Source organism: Protobothrops mucrosquamatus, unplaced genomic scaffold (genome assembly GCF_001527695.2).
Source record: "Protobothrops mucrosquamatus isolate PMUCROS unplaced genomic scaffold, P.Mucros_1.0 scaffold_159, whole genome shotgun sequence".
NCBI classification, from domain to species: domain Eukaryota; kingdom Metazoa; phylum Chordata; class Lepidosauria; order Squamata; family Viperidae; genus Protobothrops; species Protobothrops mucrosquamatus.
The window spans coordinates 288,054-314,272 of record NW_015386235.1 but is presented as its reverse complement, the minus strand read 5'-3'; the positions used below and the strand labels follow the sequence as shown (position 1 = coordinate 314,272).

Below are 26,219 nucleotides of genomic sequence, written 5' to 3'. Positions count from 1 at the left end.
AGAGAAGAGCAACAAAGATAATTAGGGGACTGGAGGCTAAAACATATAAAGAACGGTTGCTGGAATTGGGTATGTCTAGTTTAATGAAGAGAAGGACTAGGAGTGATATGATAGCAGTCTTCCACTATCTAAGTGATTGCCACAGGGAAGAGGGAGTCAAGCTATTCTCCAAAACAATTGAGTGCAGGACAAGAAACAATGGAGGGAAACTAATCAAGGAGAAAAGCAACCTAGAACTAAGGAGAATTTCCTGACAGTTAGAACAATTAATCAGTGGAACACTTGCATCCAGAAGTTATGAATGCTCCAACATCGGAAGTTTTTAAAAAGAGGTTGGACAACCATTTGTCTGAAATGGTATAAGGTTTCCTGCCTGAGCAGGGGGTTGGACTAAAAGACCTCCAAGGTCCCTTCCAACTCTATTATTCACCCATAGGAATGTCATTTTTTTTCCTCTTAGGGGGAGGATGTCATTTTGGATTTGAAATGGTTGGAAATGACTGCAGATTTCACTGCCACTAAGAATGACTTTGAAGATTAGTTTCTCTCCCTAATAGCAAGAGGTGAGGTTCATCCCTATTAATAATGAATGTTAACCCTGTTGGTTAGGCTTAAACAAAATGTCACTCACTTGAGTGCCAGTGGCCATGGAGATGCTACTGGCATTGGAGGACATAGCTGGGACTGCTCAGCTGGTGAAGTCAGGAGTCTTAACTTTTCTCTACAGTACAACTCTCATCCAAAAACTGTAAGGCCAGCCTCAGGATTGCCAACCGCACCAACTTGCTCCAGCTAGGTATTTGGCAGGTGAAAGCAGGTTGCCCTCAAGATTGGTGAAAAAGGATGATCTTACTCAGTAGTCAACAGCAAAGGAAAAGGGTGACAATTTCTGCCAACAAACTCACAACAAGGGCATCCTAGAGATAAAGAACAGACCTGATTAAATTCCTCATTGTATGGCTAACCTCTCCATTTCATTTGACCAGTTTGCTTATTTTCCTCTGACTATTTCCCCTGATAATACAAATTGATTTTGTTTTCTGAAAAGAAAAGTCTATTGTGTAGCTACATCAGCTTGTTGACTAATTAGTGGGGAGTAGTTTAGAGTCAATACCTGGACTCGGGTTGATAAGCAGATAGAACAAAGCATTCATGCTTCCATACATGAAAATGTGGTATGGGGATGGATAAGAGGCTCAGAGACCCAGAAATCAAATAATCCCAACATATATATAGTGGAAACCAAGGGAGGGAAGGATGACAAAGAGGTGAAATGAGGATTTGCCCAAATAATTGAGAAACGTGCTACTTTTCTTCTATTGATTGAATTGGTTTATCTTCCAAAAAGTGGACAATTTCGGGAGCCAAATCCCACTGATGTGTATAGTTAGAAAAGGTAGGGGGAAAAATTGTAGTAAACTATTCCTGCACTGGTGGTAAATTTAAGAAATGGAAAGAACAAAGGTTGTTAAAGAGGAACTGATCTCTATTAACTAAGGAGTAATATGAATTCTAGGATTTGTAATTAGGGTCTGCAAGAACTGTAATGATTTCTAATATAAACTCCCATTAGTATATAGGGATTTGCTCCATGACAAGTTTTTTTATTTTCTTACTTCATATTAATATAATGCCAAGACTAATTATGTTAGACTATTTAGGTAGCTGGAACCATTAAGGAGTCTCAGCTAAGTGTGGAAATATGTATTTTACTAAGATGATGCTCAGTTACTGAATAAATGCTGGAGTTTTTATTCAGCAGGCATTTGAGAGTAGATGAAACATGTCCCTTTGTCTCTGATTCCATTTTACCTCATAAAAGTCCTATGTGTTAAAATGTTCTAAGACAGAAAGTACTGGAACAAAGTTTCCCTAGTGAATGAATAGCAATTTTAATCCCAAACCCATCCACCCCCAAATCCTAATTTAACATACTCTATCATATCCTAAATCATCCTGAGGTTAGTTTTGAGAAACTCTACATTGTATTGTTTATGTTGCCTTGACTCTCACGTATCAGATATTGTAGATATAAAACCAGCAAACATGGAAGAGTTGACAGAAGTGATTACAGCTGCAGAATTCCATCCGCATCACTGCAACACCTTCGTCTATAGCAGCAGCAAGGGGACAATAAGATTGTGTGACATGCGAACGTCTGCTTTGTGTGACAGACACTCCAAATGTGAGTATGGTCCAGGCATTTGTCGAAAGACATAGAAAAGGGAATGTTGAAAATGAATTTTGTGTTAATTTGTATGGAAGGATTTTCCCTAGCATATAAAAGAAAAATACATATGTTGTATTTTTTGTATTGTCTGTGATCCGTGGCCTCCATTTATCTTTGTTCAAGATAAAGCTATAAGAAGAAAGTAACCTCTTGCTTTGGTGATCAATGACTCCTTCTACTTTGCTAACTAACATGGGGAATGGTTCATTCCTTTGCCTGTCAACCCATCCTACTGGAACAAGCTGCATCCAGAAAACACTTCCATAACTAATTAATTGGATTCTCGAGTATCTTTTCTGGATTGTTCAGTGTCAGACTGGAAGTTCAAAATATACAGAAAATGCCTGGATGGCGCAAGAGGAAATGGCACAGACAGTGGACTGTTGATTTCATGCATTCGAAATCTGGTTACGCCACTAGGTTCTGTCACTATGAAAGAGAAAAATGGAATGGTTACCATGAAGGATCCAGTTTAATTCTATTTTCTTTCAACAAGGGATAGCGTTTCTTCCATTTTTCACTTGAAAAATTTTAGAAACGGAATTGCTTACCAACTTCAGAACATTTCAGAATGTTTGAAGTTCAACCATTGACTAAAATGGAAAATTTGGAACTCAGGTAGAAATATTAAATTATGGTCTTATTTTGCTTAACAGAGGTGAATGAGCACATCTGTGTAATAGAATTGGAATGGAAATAGAGGTTTCATTCATTTTCAATCTCTGAAAATAGAGGTTGAATAGAAATTGTTAAAGTTAATCTCAATAAAGTTAAATTAGTCTAAAACCTTTTACAGATAAAGAGTTTAAAGTGAGGAATTATTTATTTTGACTCGATGTAACTGAAGTGGTTCCTTCAGGTTTTGTTGTTGTTTTGTGAGTTCTTAGATAATTGTCTCTACTAAGTCACTTCAACACTGGAAGTTTTTAGGAAGAGACTGGACAGCTATCTGTCCGAAATGGTGTAGGGTTTCCTGCCTGAGCAGGGGGTTGGACTCAATGACCTCCAAGGTCCCTTCCAACTTTATTATTATTATTATTATTATTATTATTATTATTATTATTATTATTATTATTATTATTATTATTATTATTATTATTATTATTATTATTATTATTATTATTATTATTATTATTGCTTACGCCAAACAAATACAGATAGCATTTTGGATAAGATGACGGTTTGATCCAGACATGATAAATTATGACTTACTAGAAAAAGCAACACAAGTTTTAGTTTGTTTCTTCAGGGGAGCAAATCAGAGGCATTTGGTTCTAATTTGCATAAAATTATTCTTTGACTTAATATCCAAGAATGTAATCACCTATGTCCACAAATCATAGCTTGCCTGTAAACCAGGGTGATGCCTTACATCACAAGTGAAGTGACTGAAACAATAATCCAGATTAAGAGAGGCCCCCACTTGTTCCTGCAATGATACATCATAGTTTGGTGCTAAAGCTGAACCGATTTATATCAGCTTTTCCTATACCACATGTTCCATTCCTTGAACAAGATCCACATTTTGACTTCTATAAATATTGATCGATTTCCTAATATAAACATGATCAATTTCCCAAAGGTTTTGTGACCATCGATTATTCTTTTAAAGTACATTCTCCTTCCTTTTTTGAACTATTAAAGTATAGTTTGGGATGAGAAATTAAATCCCAAAGGTGATGTCCTTTTAGGATTAAAAAAGTTTCCAGTGCCTGTATTTTTACTGTCATTTACAGTGCTCTTTTGCTACCAAATCAGTTCCTAACCTCAGTTCCTAACCTCTAATAACCAGGTTCTTGAAATGATCTCTTCAGTCTTATCTCTCTCATTTAGTGGGAAATGCCATGGCAGCCAATTATATGGCTGCTGCAAGTGGTCTGATTGTATCCTGATATCTATCGTTCGAATTTCTTGATTAGCCTGGGTTTATTTTCACTCCGTCTTCCCACTATCTGATTACTGTAAAATAGACAGTTCAGTTCAGATTAAATATATTAGTAATAAGACACAAGCTGGGATCATTTCCTTCCTTTTCCAGCAACAGATCCCTTGACTTGGTTAGCATTATTCCTTTGTTCTGCTGCTGCTGCAGTGTCCTTTAAAGCACATTCAAAGCAATTGTGAAAACAAGTTCAGATTGATCTCTCCCTTGACGGCCGATATTGATTTTTTTTTTCCCCTATCCTTCAGAAGTGCTGCTCCTCAGTCGATTGTGATTCAGCAGACCTAGAAGTTGGAATTTAGGCTGTTCATCAAGATTCAAAATAAATGCAATTCTGGCCTTTAAAGATGATCTTCCCTAACCCCAAAGGAAATCTTTTATAAACATGTTTTAATCAGCATCTTCTCTAGCACATTCCTGATCTGTGGTTTATTCCTCAGTATCAATTTAAAAAGCCAACTCACAATTCTTCTCTGGACAAAGAGCATTCTTGTCATAAATGTGACTGTTTGCATCCGATGAGCTGTCCTGGATCTTTAATGAAAAGAAGGACTAGGAGTGACATGATAGCAGTCTTCCACTATCTCAGGGGCTGCCACAAAGAAGAGGGACTCAAGGTATTCTACAAAGCACCTGAGGGCAGGACAAAAAGCAATGGGTGGAAACTAATCAAGGAGAGAAGTGGAACGACTTACCTCCAGAAGTTGTGGATGCTTCAACACTGGAAGATTTTAAAAAGAGATTGGACAAACATTTGTCTGAAATGGTACAGGGTTTCCTGCCTGAGCAGAGGGTTGGACTAGAAGACCTCCAAGGCCCCTTCCAACTCTGTTATTCTGCTAATATACTTTTGTACCATACTCTGCCATCTTCATTGGCAAGTGTGCCAGTAGTCTCTTTCCTTACCGCCCCTGTCCTTTCTCACTTGGGAAACATACATTAAATGCATTAAATAGGACTGTGCAGCAAGTGCTGCTGCATCTCCCTGAAGGCCAGTTCTGATTGGTGCCACTGGAATTATGCAAACTCATCTTTGAACCACTTCACCATTTATAGATTCTACTTTCAGACTGCATTCCTCTTCCTCACTGGTATTTGTAAGGTTTGGCTTAGTAGAAACATTCCTTACCTGACACAATGTAGTGAGATATAGTGCCTAGGGCAGTGGATAGTTGGCAAAAGAAGGAGAAATGGGTTAGGGAAAACTGGAGCTTATACATACAGTTGATTTCAAAACAGTTGTATTTTTAATGGGGGCAGTAAGCAGGAAGTCTTCACTGAAAGGGAAAATCTAGGAAGAGAAATGTAAGGTCTTCACTTTTTTTTCTCAGTTGCCAGGTCAATTTTGCAGGTCTCGAAGTAGCCGAACATCCTTCCAAATCACAAACCATTTTTAACCTGTTTCAGGTTCTCCTCTCCAGTTCTGTGGGTATATGCCCTGAGATTGTCTTATGATGTCATGTCTCTTCATGGCCCACACCATCCTCACCTGGTGAATATGCCCAGCAGTTTGATAGTCTGCCATCTAATGCCTGCCTCCAGAAGCCAGCAGCCGATCACATTCACCATTATTATTTTTAAGTCACCCAGACCATGTTCACTGTTGTTGTTGCCTTCTACTCTCTTTTTCACCCCCTTTCTCTACTCGCTTCAATCCAGCAACACTCTTATTATTCAAACATATATCCCAACTCAACTTCTATCACTGTCTCTTCTTTCATTCTCCATCACTGACTTCTATCACTTTCTCCATTTCCATCTCTTCTGACCACTGGAATAACAATCTACCGACACTCAGAGCAATTTTGGGGAAAAAAATAATGACAGAAGAATGGTCAAACCCTTAATTAAGAACTAGTTGAAGACACCACCCATTGATCAAAGGTGAACCTCATGGTTGCTTAAGCATTTGGTGCTGATTTCATCACTGTAAGGAAAGAGCTGACGTATCTGACGTGTGGGGGCAATAGATACTTAGTACTACAAGTATGTAGTCCTTGACTTAACAACTATTTGTTTAGTGACAAATAGTGACAAATTTCTATGGCACTGAAAAAGTGATTTATGACCATTTTTTCACACCTACGGCTGTTGCAGCATCTTCGTAGTCATGTGATCAAAATTCAGTCACTTGGCAACTGGCATGTATTTATGACGGTTGCAGTGTCCCAGGGTCATGCAGTCACATTTTGCGACCTTCTGATAAGCAAAGTCAATGGGGAAGCCAGATTCACTTAACAACAGTGTTACTAACTTAATAACTGCAGTGATTCACTTAACAACTGTGGCAAGAAACATCATAAAATGGAGCAGAAGTCATTTAACAACTGTCTTCCTAACCACAGAAATTTTGGGCTCAAATATGGTTGTAGGTTGAGGATTGCCTGTACTACTACCTCTTCTTTTTTCCTCCTCCTCATTTGTTCCACATAATTGCAGATTCTACTTCTTGTTATACTTTGCTTACCCGGTTCTTACAGAAAAGCTATCAATGCATGACATGATGAGGGTTTCTGTTTATCAGCTGGCCTTTTGAAGAGCCTGATACTAATCAGAGGTGAGGCAAAATGACTTACTATTAGGTCACCCAGGTAGTTTCTGTCTAGAATCTGAGACTCCCTGCTCCTAGTCCCAGGACTTTAACCATCAGACCATACTTGCTCTCAGGAATGATATAATGTATGGAATGTTAACTCAGTTCTTCATATCATATTTCCTTGGTAGCATTTGTGTAACTTAGAAGCATAAATAACCAGCAAACAAAATCTGCTTCTGGGCATCAAAGCAGCTTTCTTGCTGAAACTTCGTTGTGCTCTTGGATTCCAGAAGAGAAGCCATTCTTTATAAAATTATCATGTTCTTGGCAGGTAGCCAGAAGATGGAGTGGTCTAGGTTTCCTTCCCAGGGCACTGTCAAGGGTGACATCTCTGAACAAAACTGTGACAGAGAAATAAGATTCCTGGAAAAAGAAATCCAACTTTTTAAATGTCTCTACTGTTGTTCAATTTTTATTTGATTTTGAGCCTTTTTCTAGACCTCGGAAGACAAAACTTCATTGCCATAAAACTTGTATTCAGATATTTCCAATGAACTATGAATGTAACCAAATTTGATTTTTTGCATATATTTCGATGCATTCTATATCTGTAAACCAAACATAGATGGGTGGGGCCTTGCAACACTGATGGATACTATGTTTTCCCGAAAATAAGACCCATCCCGAAAATAAGCCCTAGCCTGATTTTTTGGGGTGAGCCTAATACAAGCCCTACCCTCAAAAATAAGCCCGGGGGTGGGCGTGGCCAACACAAGCGGCAGTGAGTGTGCGGGGGCTGACAGTGTCTGGCAGCAACCGCAGCCCGCCAGCCCCAAGCACGGAGGCAGAGGCAGGGGGTGGGGAGACAGGCAATCCAGACATGCCACATACTTTTCACCCAGAGGGAAACTGGAAGCTTTGTCTGCTTGCAAATGGGGCGGTTGGAGATGGAGTGAATCACTTGGTTTCTAAGCCTCCCCCCCCCCCATTCACAAGCAGTCGAAGCTTCCAGTCTCCTCCGGGCGAAAAGTGTTTGGGTGCCTATGGGGTGCTTGGGGCAGCTCCACCCTTTCCCTCGCCTGCCTTGCCTTGCGGTGGCACAGCAGGCCACAGAAGTGAGCCAGCAGCCATGCAGGTTAATGCTGAATGGGGCTGTTGGTGCCTTGCAGATGTTGGGGAAAAAATAAGACATCCCCCGAAAATAAGACCTACTGCCTCTTTTGGAGGCAAAAAAAATATAAGACCGGGTCTTATTGTTGGGGAAACATGATAGGTGCTTCGTGAAAATCTCATAGCCTCAAAATCCCAGCCAAAAGCCGTGACTTGTTTATTAAAGATAAATTCAAGCATTTTAAAACACACATCAGTATCTCTTATTGAACTGAATATGTTAATAGATTAGGAGCATTAGTCTCCTGCGTAAAGCATAGTAGATACGAAAAAGCCAGCTACGCAGCAAGATTTAGTAAAAATACTGTTTGTCTTTGTGGGAGAGCTTGATTAGAAAATAAGATATTGCATTTTTATCAAAGTACACATAGCTAATTCTGAAACGAGAGGTTGAAGGAAAACCTAAGCTGATTTTGTTTATTCTAGAGAAAGAAGAGGAAATTAAAAAGAGAGAAAGAGAAGGCGAGGGCTGTTCAGTTCAGCAGCAAATATGAAGGTCATTCCTGAATTAAAAGAATCTTCTGAAATCCTAGAGTGAAGAATAATCTGCTTCATCCTTTCCCTTGGGGATTTAGTAAAATAAAACCAAGTTCTACTTATGTATGCCCTATCAGATTTTGGAAACCATTTTAAGGAATCAATCAGAAGGGAAGAGACAAACTGATTTGCCTTCTCATTCCTGAGCTGGGGGAATAAAAGAGAAGTTAGCTATATTTTAGGAAAAAGGATCCGGAACAGTTTTTCATAGTTATTCAGCCTCAAAAAAGAAGATTGCCCCTAAATAAATAGCCTTCCTGAGATAGCAAGGTGTAATAACTTCTGTAACTGTGATGAAGTTTGAAAGAACAGATGGGGAGCAAAGTTTATTTTTCTTTTGATACAGGAGCTTCCTGATTTTACTTTGAACATAATATTGGAATATGAAAAGTAAAAAAAAAGTTGTGAGTACACTTAGATACGTTCAGTATATATTCAGTTAAAACTGACCCTATAAAGGAAGATTAAAATCAACATAAGACACTGTTATTAAATTGTTGCAGAGGGATGAAAATATTATAAGACTAGCTGTACCCGGCCACGCGTTGCTGTGGCTCAGTCTGGTTAAATAGAAAAGAAAGAAATTTGGAAATTTGGAAATCGTAAATGGATCGTAAATCGGAAACATTGAAATGGAATCGTAAAATAGTAGCGTGTGTTGCTTTTACGTCCAACAGATGGCGCTGTTTTTCAAAAAAGCATGTTTTTACCTGTCACAGGTGTGACATCTATATAATAGTAGGTATATAAAAACACGTGCATATTCGAATACAACGTTGTGTCAAAATTTCAAAGCAATCAGTGAAGAACTTTCGGAGATTTAAGATTTTGAACAAACAAACATTTACATTTTTATTTATATAGATAATAGGGCCCATCCAAGTTACTTGAACAAGCCTGCATATATTCAGTACCTTACCTGAATTTATGTTATGAAGCGGTTTCTCTTAACTTTTGTTAAGTTGGAATAGGGCATCTCTTTCCGATTGCAGGCTATCTTCATGAAAAAAACAAAACTAGTGGTAGCTTTGTTACAACAGGTTCCACTGTTGGCCTAATTGTCCTTTCTGACAAGCAAGAATAAGCCCCAGACTCAGAACACTTCATGTGGTATACAGTGATATCAAGAAGAAGATCAGGAAACATCTAGAAAGACTATTTTCTCCATTTATACAACTACTGATCCCAGGACTCAGTATGATTCTCTAGCTCTGCTGTGGTGTGACTTACTACACGACTGTTAACTTAAACTTCTGACTTTTTCCTCTAAGTCTCAAAGTTGCAAAGGATTGACTGCCAGCTTCTCTGATATCCACTTTCTCTATATTAAGAGTAACACAAAAATCACCAGTGGGAAAAGAGATGCTGCCCATTAAAACTGAAAAATTGACGGTTTCTTAAAATGGTTGCTAGTTTCGTAAAAAAGGGTGCACTTTTATCATATTGTCTGAGAAGCTGGCAGCCGTGTTCCCCTGCTGCAAAAGTGCTGTCTGCATTGTTCTACAGATGAAATATTTATTTCCAGAAGAAGCATTAGCCTTTTATCAATCTTCTCCAGCACATCCTGAATAAAAGATGATCGGTCTTTTGGAAGCTTTTGAAGACCAAATTGTTTTAGAGAACTTTTCCCTGATGTGACTATTGCCATCTTTATTTTTATTTATTTTACTTTTAGTTATATTCTAAAAGTTTAGTTTTTTTAAAAGAAAAAATCTAGTGCTTTTGTAGCTGTGTTATCCTTACCGTGGATATTTTAATCTGTATTCTATGTAAGCTTTCAGGGTTTTTTTTTATTGTTACAGCATAGAAAGAAGTTTAACGAGTAAATATTGAAAAGCAAAACAAATCAGTTTGTCTCTTCCCTTCTGTGACAAAACCATCAATGCAAGAAATGAGAGAGGTTCGTAGGGAAGCAAGTGCATTGCTGCTCAAGACAACTGAATAATGCATTACAGAATCACGTACTCTTCTTTGAAAAAGCCTGGACAGGTTTATGAAATAAATTATTTTGATTTGTTGGTAGAAAAGGACAATTCAGTTTGGGGAAACGTTGCTCTTACCAACTTAAATGTTTTAAAATGGATGCCTATATAAATATAATAAATAAATGTATGTACAATATATTTGTATGCATGCATGTTACTTCGGGATAGAATCCCCAGAGTAGTTTAGTAGTGCTGAACTTTTCGGTTTTTATAATTAATATTCTCAACTCCTGCCTCAAAGATCTCTTGTCTGAGGCCTCTGAATCAGAGGTCCCCAACCCCTGGGCCACACCCACTACCAGGCCTTGTGCCTTTTGGAACCCGGCTGCGGAAGTGTGCACACGTGTGCTCCATTTGCTCAAGTGGCAGGTGTGCATTCCTGACACTTGCGCAGAGCCATCCCCTCTCCCCCCCCCATGGTCCACAAAGCCCAAAAGATTAGGAAGCACTGCTCTAAATTGCCAGGAAGTTGCAAAGATTAATGGGGTTCCAGCTACCCTTTTTGTGTCCTGTCTTCAGAGGAAATGTGTGCTCAGGCAGCAGGCGAGGGCTTTATAGAAAATGTCTCAGTGGGCAGGTAAAGGCAAGAGGAAAGCATGGCTGCAAGAGTGAGGCTCATGGAGGCATCAGGAACTGTCAGCCCTATAAGGTAGGCCAGACTGAGAAACCAATGCTACCAGGACTGCTTTTATCGTAACAACTCTAGCAACAGAATCTTGCGTTCTGAATGTGTGTTTTTTCTCTCTCTCCCTCCCTTTATTTTTGGGTGAATTCAGGAGGGGCCTTCGGAGACATTTACTCAACAGACTCATTTCTTGGAATAGGATCAAGCTCTGCTTATCTGACTTTGGTCTTGGTAGTAGTTCTTTCTCCTGTCCTTCAGGGACTTTCCATCTTTCCTCTAAAGCAGGGATCTCCAAATTTGGCAACTTTAAGACCATGCTGGCTGGGGAATTCTGGGAGTTGACGTCCGCAAGTCTTAAATTTGCCATGCTTGGAGACTCCTGCTCTACAGGAGCCAAGCACACAAGCAGTTGGCAGGGAGCTGAAGGAAAAACAGGAGGAAAGTACAAGCACAGACAGCCGGAAGCAGTCAAAAAGTGATTACAAGAGTGGAGTAAGGACAGGAAAATAAAGATTATGTTTTGCGCAACAGATTGACCAGTAGCTGAGGAAGAGATATGAAACAGAGACAAATAATCCATAATCTGTCAAGCAAATGAAGTCTTAGAAATATCAAGGGGGGAAACTCCAGAGACTTGAAGGTCAAGAAGATAGCAAAAGTCAGGAACAAGAAAGCCTGAAACACAGCACAAAGCTGGATGCCAAAGTTGCTTCTAGTAGTGGAAGAGAGTCCCTGGAGGCTGAAACCCCTCCCCACTAAGCGTGCACAGATTAAGCTTTTTTCCCTCCGTAGTAGCAGATAATGAATGAGGCACCCAGATGGCTTGATGTGTCTGTAGCTGCCACTTGTATGTATGCTGCTGATTTTGTTGGGAGGCTCTTCCTTGCTTCTTGGCAGCCTTTTGTCTGGAGATGTTTTGGTGGTGACCAAGGAGGTCCCTTCAGTGTTGGCAGAAAAAGAGCCTGCTATCTGTGGAGGCAATATGTGATGGGGTCTAATCTACTCCCCTCTTAGAGCCTGGCTCTTTGGCTGTGATAACACTAATATCAGGTCAGAAAGATAGTGTAGGAAGCCATGGAGATTACTCTGGAGAAACCATTCACAGGCTGTTCAGGAAACAACAGATGCAGAAGCATGTGTTAAGACCAGGGAGGAGGGAGAATATGGAGGAGTGGGAGGAGACTCCTTCCCAGTGGGAGGAGATTGGCTCATCCACTCCTCTCCCTCCATGGAGTATAAGATTTTGGGGGGGGCTAATATAAGCCCTACCCCCAAAATAAGCCCTAGTTAGGACCCTGCCCACCTCGCTGCCTCAATGGGACAGGAGACTGTGCGGCACATCGCGCCGCTGCCGCCACAACAAGGCAAGGCAGGTGGGGAAGGGGGTGGAGCGGTCCCACGCACCCCATACCCACTTACCGGTACTTCAGGTCCCCCTGCCAGGCCATTCCTTGATCCATGCTACGGCGGATGGGATGGGCGGGGTAGGCCCAGTCCCCCTCTGCCATTTCAGAGCCAGGGGGAGTGACGGCGAACGGCTCCACTGCCACTGTGTCACTTGTCTCACAAAGAACAGAGAACGCAGTGGCTCTGCAGAACTCCTCCTTCGCGAGAAGTTGGAAGGTCTGACTGAACTTTTTTTAGTCCCACAAACTCCGTTTCCCTGCAGCAGAAGAGAAAAGCACCAGAGCTGGACAGCAGGTTGGCAAAGAAATGCTTTCGGGAAGAGGGAGGAGCTATGCTGGGAGGAGAAGCAGCAGGAAATGGGGCTGCCATTTCCAGAAGGGAGAAGAGAGACACAGGGCAATGCGGGGCAGCAAGCAAGTGCTGTTCTCTGCTCTGTATCCCTGTGCAGAGCCGTTGCATTCTCCGTTCTCCGCAAGACAGGCAACAAAGGGCAGGTGATCTGTGGGGCAAAGCTTAAAGAAAGCCCCTCCAGTGGCAGCAGAGCCGTTCGCCGTCACTCCCCCCTGGCTCCGAAATGGCGGAGGGGGACCGGGCCTACCCCGCCTATCCCATCCACTGTAGCATGACAGTCCAGCTCGGGAGGGGAGTGAAAGGTCACTGATCAAGGAATGGCCTGGCCGGGGGGGGGGGCTGAAGTACCAGTAAGCGAGTGCGGTGTGCGTGGGGCAGCTCCACCTCCTCTCCCACCTGCCTCACCTTATTGTGGCGGCGGCAGCACAATGTGCCACACAGCCTCCTACCATGAGCGGCCGCAGCAGAAGTGGGTCAGCAGTCATATGGGCTGCTGGACGGGGCTGTTCGTGCCGCTGCCACAAGGCGAGGCAGGTGTCACGAAAAATATAAGACACCCCCCAAATTAAGACCTAATGCCTCTTTTGAAGGAAAAAATAATATAAAACAGGGTCTTACTTTCGGGGAAACACGGTAGTAAATTTCTAGTTTCCTGTGGAATCCATTTCCTCATCTGTCTATCTTATAGGACTGATAAGTACTTCAAAATTGCCTATGCCCTAACTCATTTCCAACATTTCAAAGATGACAGAAGGAACTAGTGATTATCTGGAGATGTATATTTGGGTTAACAGATTTAGCCATAGTGTAATAGATTAACTGAAGTCTATAGATGGATGGGTGGAGGTCCCAAGACACTTTTCCCCTTAAGCAGTGCCTAGATCTTTACATTCTGTTCCCACTGCTTAGTTTGGAGTATTCCTGAGTCCACCATCAATGTTCCAAAATCTTCCCACTAACCTAAAAGTGTGTAAGGGAGACGACTTGTGTTGTATTTTAGTGTTTGAAAGGTCAAAATACTGAAATAATTTCAGTAATGCCCATCCTGGCCATCTAGCATGGAGTTGAATTATTAGAAGATGCAGCTGCTATTGTTCCCTTGGGGAATCTCACGGGCAATAAACAAAAATCAAACTTTTCTTTAAAGGATAGCTTTGTTATTGTTTTAGACGAAGATATGGTCAAAACGCTGATTTCTAAAATAAAGTAAAAATACAGTAATAGATTTAGCAGCACAAATCTACACATTTCAGCCTTTTTTCAAATGTTGAGTTAAGCCTTTGGAATAACAGATACAGGACAAATCCTTGTTAGAAACAAAGAAAGGGCAACCAAAAACGTGACCTTGTACTCTCTGCTGAATATAATTAATTGAGTATAAAATGCATCTGAGTGCCCTGGAAAAAAATGCAATACAGGCTAAATTAAATTAAGTCAATAATCAGTGTAAAACAGGCGGAATAGTGGGTTATATTCCGTTAACTTGCTCTTACCTGATTCACACGATAGGGCCCCTGAGAAACTGGAGTTTTGTGCAACCTGCCTTTCAAAAGAGGATGAAATATGGGCTCTTGAAAATGTCCATTGGTATTTGAGATGCAAAAGGGAATATAAATCAACTGCCCGAGTAAGTCTGGGGTGCCCTTTCGATGATATTTATAATATTGTTGAGGCTTGACAACTGTTTCCACAATTCTGTACCTAAGATCAGCTATTTAAACTTCATCCGTTTCTAGAGGTAATAGACACCCAAGATAAAGATGGCATGGAAAATGCTTTGCCTGGGGTCCTTTTCCACAATGTCGGTCTAAAACTGGCCAGTAGTATTAGCAGCAGCAACGCATCTGCTAGGAGGATCAGATTTTGCCTGGTAGGCTAATGTCATGGGAGACTAATAAAATCAAAATATTTTTTTAAATATTTTTTAAATGTTTAAAATTTTACGTACTAAATTGCAACTATTCATTGTTGAGGAAAATATATTACAGGGCTGCCCATATTCAGCTGGTAACATGCTACAAATAGACACTTTGCATCTAAAATACTGTAAAACAATTAGACAAATTCCTAATAATAGTAATAATAATAATAATTGTAATAATACAGGTAGTCCTCGACTTACAACACTTTGTTTAGTAATCATTCAAAGTTGCAACAGCACTGAAAAAAGTTATTTATGACTGTTTTTCACATTTACGACTCTTGCAGTATCCCCATGGTCATGTGATCAAAATTCAGCCGCTTGGCAGCTGATTCATATTTATAATGGATGCGGTGTCCCAAGGTCATGTGATCACCTTTTGTGACCTTCTGACAAGCAAAGTCAATGGGGAAGCCAGATTCACTTAACAACTGCGTTACTAACTTAACAACTGCAATGATTCACTTAACAACTGTGGCAAGACAGGTCATAAAATGGGGCAAAACTGACTTAACAAATGCCTCACTTTGCCACAGAAATTTTGGGTTCAGTTGTGGTCGTAAGTCAAGGACTACCTGTATTGACAAATTCACACCATCGGCATTGACAAATTTAGCATCGATCAATTGCAAAAGGCAGCTTTACTGGGAACAGTGATAATACCTCTAACACCATCAAACATCAACATTTGCCTATCCCAGGTCCTTGGGAAGGACTCGGTACGTGGTTTAAAATGCCAAATTCAGTCTGAAAATCTGAACATCTGACTGACTGTGCGATGAATGATAACAATAATAAACCACAGGAGTTCATAAAGAAAATGTTATATCTCCCTGTACAGATTTGATATTATACACCCAATTCCATACCTTATTATGCATTGTCTCTCTGAGGATGGTGTTAGACAGAAAACTGAAATCAACAACTTGGTGTAAATTCCTGGCTAGATGTATTTGCTTCGTTTCTGAGAAATAGAAGGTTTTCCAAAACAAAACTAAACTAAATTAGTAGGCATGAACTTTTGTGTAATATGGAACCCTCCCCTGTCTAAAGGTATCCTTTGGCAGTACCCTTCCCCCACCAAATATTTGGCTACTAGTTGTGATGATTGAATCCAAAGCTGCTTCTGTGTAAGTTGTCATGGTACTGTCAAGTTTTCTTCTTTTATTTAATGAAGGAGCACCATCTGGTAATTGCAGATAATTAAAATGAAAATGTACAGAGGAAGGTGTTGATGTCACTCTTTTGATGAATAAATCAAAAGGTGTTTATGTCAATCTTCTGATGAATAAATCACAATTCTTTTAAAGTGGCTTTTACTAAACTTGTTGGGCTTGGATATGTTCAAGGAAACCTAGATTTAAATCCATTTCTAAATCCTTGCAAGCAAAATATGATTGTTCGTGTGTTTCAAAATATTTGTTCCATGTTATTTGACTTCAACCTGCATTAAACTAGGGTTGGGGAAATGTATTTAGTTCACATTTTAAGACAAGCACATCTGAGTCGAGTATGCAAATTGGAAATTAAGATTCGTCCTCAACTTTTACACTGGAGTTCTCAAGACATGTGTGCTTGCGTGTATATATAACACACCCACACACATCATAATTTAGTATACATCGCATTCACACACTCACACATAGAGTCTATATATTAAAAGAAAAATATATACAACGGGGAAATGTGGTTGTACAAATCCTACTGCGCTCAGCCAAAGTGTGCAGATATAGAAGAATGCTGCTTTGTGGAATAGAATAAAGAATGCGGAATAACAGAGTTGATTCAGAGTTGGCAAGCATTTGTTTTCCTTCACGTAGTCCACACAATTTTAAGACTGGAACAGCTTGGGGATTTTGCATGTTTCCATTTTAAGATATTGGATGCTTTTCCTGTCCAATAATGTGAACTTGTCAGTTACAGAAAAGGTGATAGTGCCACAAATATTCTATATGGAGTAAGATTGTGGTACTCGGTTTTCTTATGGAATGTGACAAAGAGCAACAAAATAAGAATGCATAGATGGGTTATATTGGTGAATGCCATGTAATGAAGTTACAATCATATCCAATATTATAGGTTATCACCGCCCTACTGATAAATTCCTCTAGATGCCCATGATAAAATGATGTACAGGTAGTCCTTGACTTACAACTATTTGTTCCATGACTGTTCAAAGACACAGTGGCATTGAACAAAGGGACTTATGATTCTTCCCCAAAACTATGGCCATTGCAGCATCCCCATGGACATGTGATCAAAATGTGAGGTGCTTGGTGGCCCACGCACATGTTTACAACTGCAGGGGCACTTCAGCCTCTCCCATCCTATTCCCCCCCCCTTAGGGTCTCCTGCACTCTACAACCCTATTGTGTTGACCTTTGCCATCTTCTTTCTCTCGTTGCTGACCAAGAGTGCCCACCCTGGCCCTTCATGAGGCAGTTGCTGGCCACATAAGACATTGCCTGACAAACAGCCATGCTGGGCATACCTCATCAGCAATGGAAGCAAGAACACGTAGAGCTGAGTAGTGGAGTGCAGGGTAGGGAGGGCAGCTGGGACTGGGACTGTACTGGGATAGTGGCAGCTTTCTGGGCTGGCATGAAGCCCCTTTGTGCCACTCTGCTGGGTGAGACTGGGGCTGAGCTACATGCTGCACTGTAGCTCAGGAGCATCCAGTATGCTGTAGTTTTCTGAGGTGTGGTGGCTTTGTGCTGTGTTGCTGGACCAGGCTGGAGTGGCTGTCGTTTCCAGAGCCACAGTGTATCAAGAAACCCCTGAGCCTCAGCATACTCTTTCCCTGGCCTCCCTGAACTGATGCCATGCTGCATTGCATCCAAACTTGTGCAAAGTCTGCACCAGACCTCCCAAAACCTTTCCCATCCTTCCTGCAGCACCCCCAATCTCCTTACCTGGGACTCCTCCCACTTCTTGCTTAATGGCCCTTATGTCTGGAATTTTGACAGCAAGCAGGACTGCCAGGATTACTGTCATTAAGCAATGCAGTCACATGACATTGTGCCTTTTTGTTTATTATTATTTTTATAAATTACCCAAGGCAGCAAACATACCTAATGCTCCTTCCTTTTTTTTGTTTTCCCCACAAAAAACTGTGAGGTGAATGGAGCGAGAGAGAGCGACTAGCCCAAAGTCACCCAGCTGGTTTTCCCACCTAAGGCAGGACTAGAATTCACAGTCTTCTGCTTTCTTAGCTTGGTGCCTTAACCACTAGATCAAACTGGTCTGGTCAAAACTTTACAGCTGCATTGCTTAGTGACAGAAATTCCAGTCTCAATTGTGGTTGTAAGTTGAGGAATATCCGTCAGCATGATTGATGGGTGGTGAATGACTTAATAGTGGTGTGTGTTGGGGTGGGGGGCTTTGATCAAGAAGACAGAACAAGGGAAGGATTAACCTTCCATACGCTTCCAGTAATCCTGCCCCAATCAATCTAAAGCCTCCAGAGTCTGCTCTAAAGAAAAGCATCACATCTATCCTGTGTCACATACAGGATAGCCTTACACTTCTTATTTGTATTACATGTTGACATTTTGATGGTAGTTGCAAATTCTCCCTTGTGTCAACATCAGAAATAGTCAGTCCCAGGCTTCTACTGTCACGTTCAAGCTATGTTTACACAGAACAGATCTCCTAGAAATGATGGCGATGTTTGTTAGGTTTCTTTAATCTCCCAAATTGTGCTCCCTAGTGTGGCCAAGTCCATGATTATGATATAGAAGTTTGATACTTTGTGCAAGCCACCTGAGGTCTTGATTTTATTTTTCTGCTGTGAAGTTTTTATTATTATTTTTTTTTAAAAAATTGTAAATCATTAGATTTCCTGCTGGCAATGACTAGACGTTAAGCTTAAGAATGCTGTGAGGGATGCTATTTCATATTTGGAGAGAGAACATTTATCCTAGCATTTGAGAATTATTTTTCCTATTGCCTTCCTATATACCAAAAAACAGGATTAACAATCCAGTGTTCCAGTGTTTATTGCAGAGTAATAAAGTTGGCCAAATATTTATGCAGAAAAAGTAAAAAAAAACACCTTTGCTTAATAAGTTTTTTTTTCTTTTGCTATGAAACTGCTACTGCCAGTTTCGTACTGCCTTTGAAAAAATTTCTGTGGTGCCTAGATGTTAAATGTTTCTCTGAGGGGAAGGATACATACAGCATTTCTGCTGTTTCATGATTTTACATTGTGTATGTATGTTGAAAGAAATCCCATTGTCTCTAGAAAATTCACTCTTTTTCATTTCTTTTATCTTCATGGTTGCAGAGTTCCTGTCAAATTGTCTTAGATCCATCTTGAAATATACAGTAGCTGTTTGCTTCAAGCTTTTAAGAAACTGCCCATCTCTCTCACAGAGTGACTGTTTGATATTTAAGCATATATTCAAGACATTTTTAAATGAAAGGACAACTTAGGTATCTTATATATAGCTAAGGATTTAGTGTTTGTGAAATATACTTTTTAAATTTTTTGCTGTGGTGTGATTGATGATGATGTTAAATCAAAAACAAACAAGTCACAGTAGCACAGAAATCCACTGTTTTCATCAGTTGCATCAAACTTTGCCTGTTGGGGTTGAAGCTGAACTCCTGAAGTGGAGCAGGACTCATTTTTCATTGAGTTTAAGAGAGTCAGTAGTAATTATCTCCTTTAGTTGTACAACTGTAGCTGACTCAAGGGCCTTTTCAGGATACACGAAGAACGATAAGTGATTTTGTTTCTATAGTGCTCTTGTTACATTGTCAGGTGGACTCCTCTTAATATTATCTTAAAATAAAATCAAATTCTGTGATGTGAAATAACCAGGGTAATTTTCCACATCTTAAAACACAGCAGGTAGGATTTAATCATGACTAAGTTAAGTTTCATTGGTTCCTGTGGATCACTTGAGCTGTAAGCAGAACTAAGCCTGCAAGAATCTACTGTGCTGCTTTCTATATTAAACTAATACATGCAATAATAAGTGAAAATTAGTGTGGATAAAAGGTTTGAGCTGTGAGCACAACAGCCTCAAAGGTATTGCATCTAATGTGATCATTTAGTTTCCCAATGAAATTGATGAAACGTAAGTCTTTATCTGTGTGGTTCCGTTCCACTGATTTCAGTGGGTTTTGCAATATAATTTTACACTCTTTTTTACTCCAAAATAAAGGCAATGAAGTCCAGGGAAACTTACTTTCAAGCAAATATGTTAAGTCTTTTTTAGGGGTTTTTAACATGTACTCGCAGAATTTTTCTTATGCCTAACTAGGTGGGAAATTCAAATATTTTCATAATTTATCAGATTAAGTCGAGCGATACAGATACCTTGACTATATTTATGTTGTTTCTTTTGTGTGTGTGGTATGTGTAGTTTTTGAAGAGCCCGAAGATCCAAGTAACAGATCTTTTTTTTCTGAGATCATCTCTTCAATTTCTGATGTAAAGTTCAGCCATACTGGGAGATACATCATGACCAGGGATTATCTCACTGTCAAGGTGTGGGATCTAAATATGGAGAACAGACCTATTGAGACATACCAGGTATTTTATCTTAATCCTTTGTTTCTTGGGATGTGAATGAATTGTGTAGGTCACGGGTGTCAAACTTGATTGCGTCGCGTAACGTATAGTGGCGTTTTTTGCCTTTGCGGAGCCGGGGTGGGCGGGGCCTACACGTGACGCATCCAGCCTGCAGGCCACTAATTTGACACCCCTGGTGTAGGTGTTAAATACAGTGTGTGAGAGTGTGACTATCTTCACAAGCATTCCTTAAATGCTTCAAAACCATTTATTTTTACATGTATTCATTTATTATGCTGTGAGATCTTGGAGTTGGCAAACACATAATTCACTGATTTCAACTATATTGCTAATGCAGTTATAAAAACCAGACTCTTGGTGGTTTTTAGTAGTAAGAACAACAGAAAACAAAACACTGAAATTAAAACATCCATGGTAGAAGCTAAGATAAAATAACTGTTGCTAATAACTTTAGACTCTTGTCCTCTGGAATCTGTGAGCAGAGCTTGAATCGAACTTTAGCATGGCTTTCTTTCCGAATGCTTCTTTCTTTTTATTCTTTGTGTCTCTCTTTCTCCTAGGTTCATGATTACCTCCGCAGCAAGCTGTGCTCCCTCTATGAGAATGATTGCATTTTTGATAAATTTGAATGTGTATGGAATGGGTCAGACAGGTAAGGAGTTATACGCAGGATTATTGGTTTTTTTTTTTCATTTTCTGATTCCTCAAATCCATCCACTTTTATCTTTTCAGCACTTTGCTTCTTCATGCAGTGCAGAAAAGATTATCTTGCAAATGAAAAAAAATCATTAAAATTCAGATTTCATTGAAACTTGGACAGGAAGGCCTGGAGCCATGGGGTTGCGATGGGTCGGACACGACTTCGCAACTAACAACAACAACAACAAATAAGTCTCATGACTTGTTCAAATGTCAGCTCTTCTTGTCATCCAGAAAACTAACATTAGACATATAAAGAAAGGCTGCAAGCAATCTGAAGAGAAGTTACTTGAATTAAGATAGCTGAATGAGTACTGCTTATGTTGGGCCAAGCCTACAGATCCCAAAAACCTGATCAGCAGAGGACTGATAATGAAATGAGCTGCACACAATGATGCCAACCTATTAATGTTCTTATGGTACATAAGCATTGTGATGAGCTGTGGGTTTTTTTTTAAATGCAAAGGAACTTTCACTAGCTGACATAAATTAGAATTTCTAAAATAGCTAGGCATGCAAAGCCAAGATTTAATTGGCTCCATTTATGAAATAGAAATGAAATTAAAATGACCTATATAATTGTTGCTTAATTTTTCCTTAGAAACTATGGCTAATGGAATTAGGATTTTTCTTTTTGTCAACATTATACTTTCAGCTATGGACAATTAGAAAATTAAAAAGTAATTCAAATATTGCTCATTTGTAACATAAAATTAAGCATGAAATTAACTTGCCATTGTAATTAGTTTTTACATTTTCAGTCTAAATATTAGCCTGCAGGATCTGTGGACAGGAGTATTTCTCTGAATCCACCAGTCCCAAGAACGGCCCTGATCTAAGGGATGGTGCTGCACTGGGATCCTTCCTTATTTGCAGGCAACATTCCCCTTGATCTAAATATTTATGGGGGCAACCAAGCCAGCTGTTGAATTTGCTGAAGCTTTTAATTGGATCCATGTATCATCATTCTCTTTTCAGGTGGTTAGTGCTTATTTGACTGATCATCATTCTGATATTTAAGATTTTTTTTTTAAAAAAAGTCATCATCCTGCATTTTGTGAATTGGGATGAACACACAAAATAATGATAAGAAATGAGATGAGTTCCAACAACTGTCCCCATGCCACCTACCAAAGTGTGGTCCAATTTAGCTACCTTACCTTATTATAAGTGGAAATTGCAGGAATGAAGAAGGAAGACTTCTCTCATTGCATAAATGCATTAGCTGTAACTGGCCTAACTACCGATGGTGATTATAGTCCCCCTTTAAGTTGACATTTACAGAGCCAGCAAATTGCCTCCTGACCTGCTATTCTATCCCTCACTGCTTTGGGGTTTCCCAAGAAAGGAAATAAAGGTAAAGATAGATTTCCCCTGTCCAGTCTTGCCCGATTCTAGGGGGCAGTGCTCATCTCCATTTCTTAGCCAAGGGAGCCAACATTGTCCCAAGACATTTCTGTGGTCATGTAGCCAGTATGGCTATACGCCGAGATGCACGGAATGCTGTTACCTTCCCACTGAAGTGGTACCTATTTATCTACTCGCATTTGCATGCTTTCGAACTGCTAGATGGCAGGAGAGCTGGGGCAAGTGACAGGAGCTTACCCTGTCATGTGGCGCTCAGGTCTCAAACCCGGGCTGTCAGCTTTGTAGCTGACAAGCTCAGCATCGTTAACCACTGAGCCATCACACTGCCTAAGAGAGGAAGGAGATATGGTAGGTATTTTTTAAAGCTGGATCTGTTCTGAAATGGGATGTGGTTGAGAGAAGAAGAAAAACTAAAAAGATTCTAAATTTCACTGGACATTTTTTTTCTTTCTTCTCAGCGTCATCATGACTGGCTCCTACAACAATTTCTTTAGAATGTTTGATCGCAATACCAAGCGTGATGTGACTCTTGAAGCCTCAAGAGAAAACAGCAAACCCCGTGCCATCCTGAAGCCTCGCAAAGTTTGTGTTGGGGGCAAAAGGAGGAAAGATGAAATTAGCGTGGACAGTCTGGACTTTAGCAAAAAGATCCTGCATACAGCTTGGCATCCTTCAGAAAATATAATAGCAGTGGCCGCAACAAATAACCTGTATATATTTCAAGACAAGGTTAACTAGGAGGGAGAAAAGATGCTCCTTGGGAACCTAATATTCTGGAGATTAGCAAACAAAAGTGTTTTTTTTTAAAAAAAAATTGTCCTGTTTTCTTCTCCTCTTTGTTTTTTGTTTTGTTTTTTTGTTTTTTTTCATCATTCCTCTGCAGACACTAACTGTGTAGAGGTAAACTCTCAGATTCCAACATTTATTGCTTTCCCCCCAATATAAAGAAATTGGATGGCAAAGCAAATTAGGAACAGTTGAATTTTAAGTACTTAAAGCGACCAAGCTGCTACCACAACAGTGAGCTTGAAATCTGTATGCTTTCATTTCCCCAGTAGTTACTGGTAAATGTAATTCCTTTACAAAATATAATTTGTAATCTAGAACCAAAGTAAGATTACTAAATTATATTTATGAAAAAAGAAAACAAAACTCAGCCAAGGCCATGAAACAAAGATGCATTGGATTAAGCTATCTCTTTTTTAAAAAAAAATTACTTGGAGATTTTTCTTTTGTTTTACATTGTTTGGAAACAGGAATTAAGATACCTGTTGGTTCATTTCTTGTAATTGACCGTTTACCTTTTTAAAGTGGTGTGTTCCTTTTATTAACTCAGGGCCTTTCCAGATGATCATTTATTGTGCGCATTTACCACACAATGAATGTTTTCCTGTAACTCAGTTCTTGTGAGAGATACATCTTTTTTTTTGCCCCAGATTGCACATCGGATTAAAAATAACATAATAACATAAGGTTGCAGCCTGTAAAAACACCACCTTCAGGTTTTTCACCCCTTCCACAAAGGACTCACTGCCTTGAAAGTGCAATGAAGTCTAGGTGCACAACTCTCATTGTCACCTGTTGAGTAGTGTCTGTGACATCAGAGGTGACCTATGATCCGTCTTCACTTTGGCCATGTCACTAACTTACTTACATTAGGAATAGATGAAGACCATTAAAGCCAGACTAATCCACCTCAGGCTTTCTGACTTCCTTCTCTTTGTCTTCTTCCTTTACCTGTACTTCAGTTCTGTTGATGCAACCGTCCTTTTTTAAAAAAACAAAACAAAAAAACCCGCCAAGACTTCTTTTTTAAAATTTAGGAATTAGGTAAACTTCCCCGGTGATATCCCGCCCTATCCCATCCCACTCAGCAAAGAAGAGCTGTTTCCTTTCCACAAATGCAAATTCTCTTTTCACTGCATTTGGACAGGAGACTGCACTATTCTTGCTGAATGCAGACTAATGTAACTTTATTCTAAAGGCCAGAAAGCCCCATTTTCTTATCTGGAAAGAGCCTCAGACAGGAAAAACAAAGGCAAGTCAGAAAGAGCAGGTTTGCCGCAGGAACATTTTGACTCATCATTCATGAAAGGGGCAGGGATGCTACCATTAACTGCAACCTGCTGTCACGATTCCCCACAAATGGCCTCTGATGGATTTGGCTGAGTCAATCCTTTGGTGCCTTTTGATGGTATTCAAAATACCTTAAATGCAATGCTTCCAAAATGTGGTATTTGCAAACCAAATTGAATCTGAGCTTTCTTCTGCAATTCCTGCAATTTTATTTTGGTTTTTTTTGTTTTTGTTTGTTTGTTTGTTTGTTTTAAATGTTTTAGTTCTGATTTGCTTTGGATAAGAAAACTCAGAACAGTTCTCTTTTAATCTCTTGCATGTCATAAATATATATGTGTTGATGGGGGCAGACCCCTTTTTTCTTCTAGTCGTGTATTTTTTAAAGTATTGTTTGCTTGTTTGTTTATTTATTTATTTATGCCAAGTGTCATTTGTTTTCCCTTTCTTTTTGAGAGAAAAAAAAAGAACTCTTTAGTTAAAACTGTATGGCTTTTAAAAGAACTCAAACAAAAATAACCACCAAACCATCTTGTAATGCTATTATTATTATTATCCTTAGCACTCGGCTGCTTTTCTAAGAGAGGTTGCCCATAGATGGGCAGTATGAAGATTTAACTCAAATAGCTCTTCATCTTTGCATGGTAAACTGTCCAGTTCTAATACAAGGATAATGCCGGTCCTGCCTTCATTTGATCAGTTTGGGAGGCGAAAAAAAGTGCGGTGGTGGGTGGGAGTGGAGGGGGAAAAAATCAAATAGCCAATTCTACAAAAAATAAACTTAATTCTTTCTCTAACAAGGCAGGTATTTGAAGATCAATGTGCTTTGCATTTTTCTGATTGTAAAAAGGAGGCAATAGCTTCAACTTTTGTGATGGTTGCGGTGAAGCATACAAGAATTCCCAGATACGTTCTTTGGTAGAATGATTGAAAAAAAACCCCCACTTATTTTCCTGATCTGGGCTACCAAGGCTTTCACTTTATAAATGAAATTGTGACCACAGCTTTATGAAGAAGATATCACATCTGTGTGGTTATCCAGAACACTAAAAGGGAGGGGACATGAAAATCCTGGAAACAAGAGGAAGTTTAAACATTTGGAACCAAATTTTTCACTAATATATCACTTGCAACCTTGTCCTCTCTTCATAAGACTGATCAGGACATGGTTACATTAGTGGTTTTGCCTTGTTTGAAGGAGTGATTACAGGACAAAAAGTATTTGTGGCTTATAAACTTATGGCAAATAATGGCTTTCAGAAGTAGCCTCTTTTTTGTTTAAAGAAAAATGATAAAAAAAATTGATGGGTCATTTTTCTATAAAAAGAAACAAAAATAACAAGCCTACATTCTGGTACCAGAAGAAGCATTTTTGCCCAAGTTGCTCTGATGTGAAGCTACCCATTATTAAATATTGAGCAGTTCAGTTCAAAGGTCTGGCTGAACTCCAAGCGTTATCTAGATCAGCCTTCCCCAATCTGGCTCCCACGTTTGAAGAATGGCAGTTTGGGAAAGGCTAATTTAAATGTAGAACTTCTGACATCGCTTAATCTCACATGTGCTCCTATGAAGAGAGAATAAAGGTGACGTGATTTTGCTGAATGCCAAAGTAAATCGAGCATTTAACCATCTTTGGAGCAGCGCTCAGACAGCATTCGATAAAGGGCAGTTATCCCTCAAGGTTTGTCATCCAAATCTGGTATTATTTTTATTTACGTATCACGTTTTATGGCCGTTCATCTCGGAGTTTGGGCAGTGTACAAAAGTAAAATTCTTATAAGGAAGTCAGCGATGGCATATCAAACATAGTTATGAACCAGAGAAGGCTGTGGA

General features: G+C 39.7%; 1 protein-coding gene across 1 annotated transcript in view; it reads left to right on the top strand.

Annotated features, from left to right (window-relative positions):
• PPP2R2B (protein phosphatase 2 regulatory subunit Bbeta) overlaps positions 1 to 23,087 on the top strand; it is a 258,761-nt gene extending 235,674 nt beyond the window's left edge. The window contains exons 6-9 of the mRNA XM_015821045.2: positions 2,021 to 2,185; positions 20,077 to 20,246; positions 20,807 to 20,898; positions 22,772 to 23,087. Coding sequence (XP_015676531.1) covers positions 2,021 to 2,185; positions 20,077 to 20,246; positions 20,807 to 20,898; positions 22,772 to 23,051 — 707 coding nt within the window. The 3' untranslated portion in view covers positions 23,052 to 23,087. The remainder of the gene's footprint in view (positions 1 to 2,020; positions 2,186 to 20,076; positions 20,247 to 20,806; positions 20,899 to 22,771) is intronic.
• Positions 23,088 to 26,219: the final 3,132 nt, after the last annotated feature.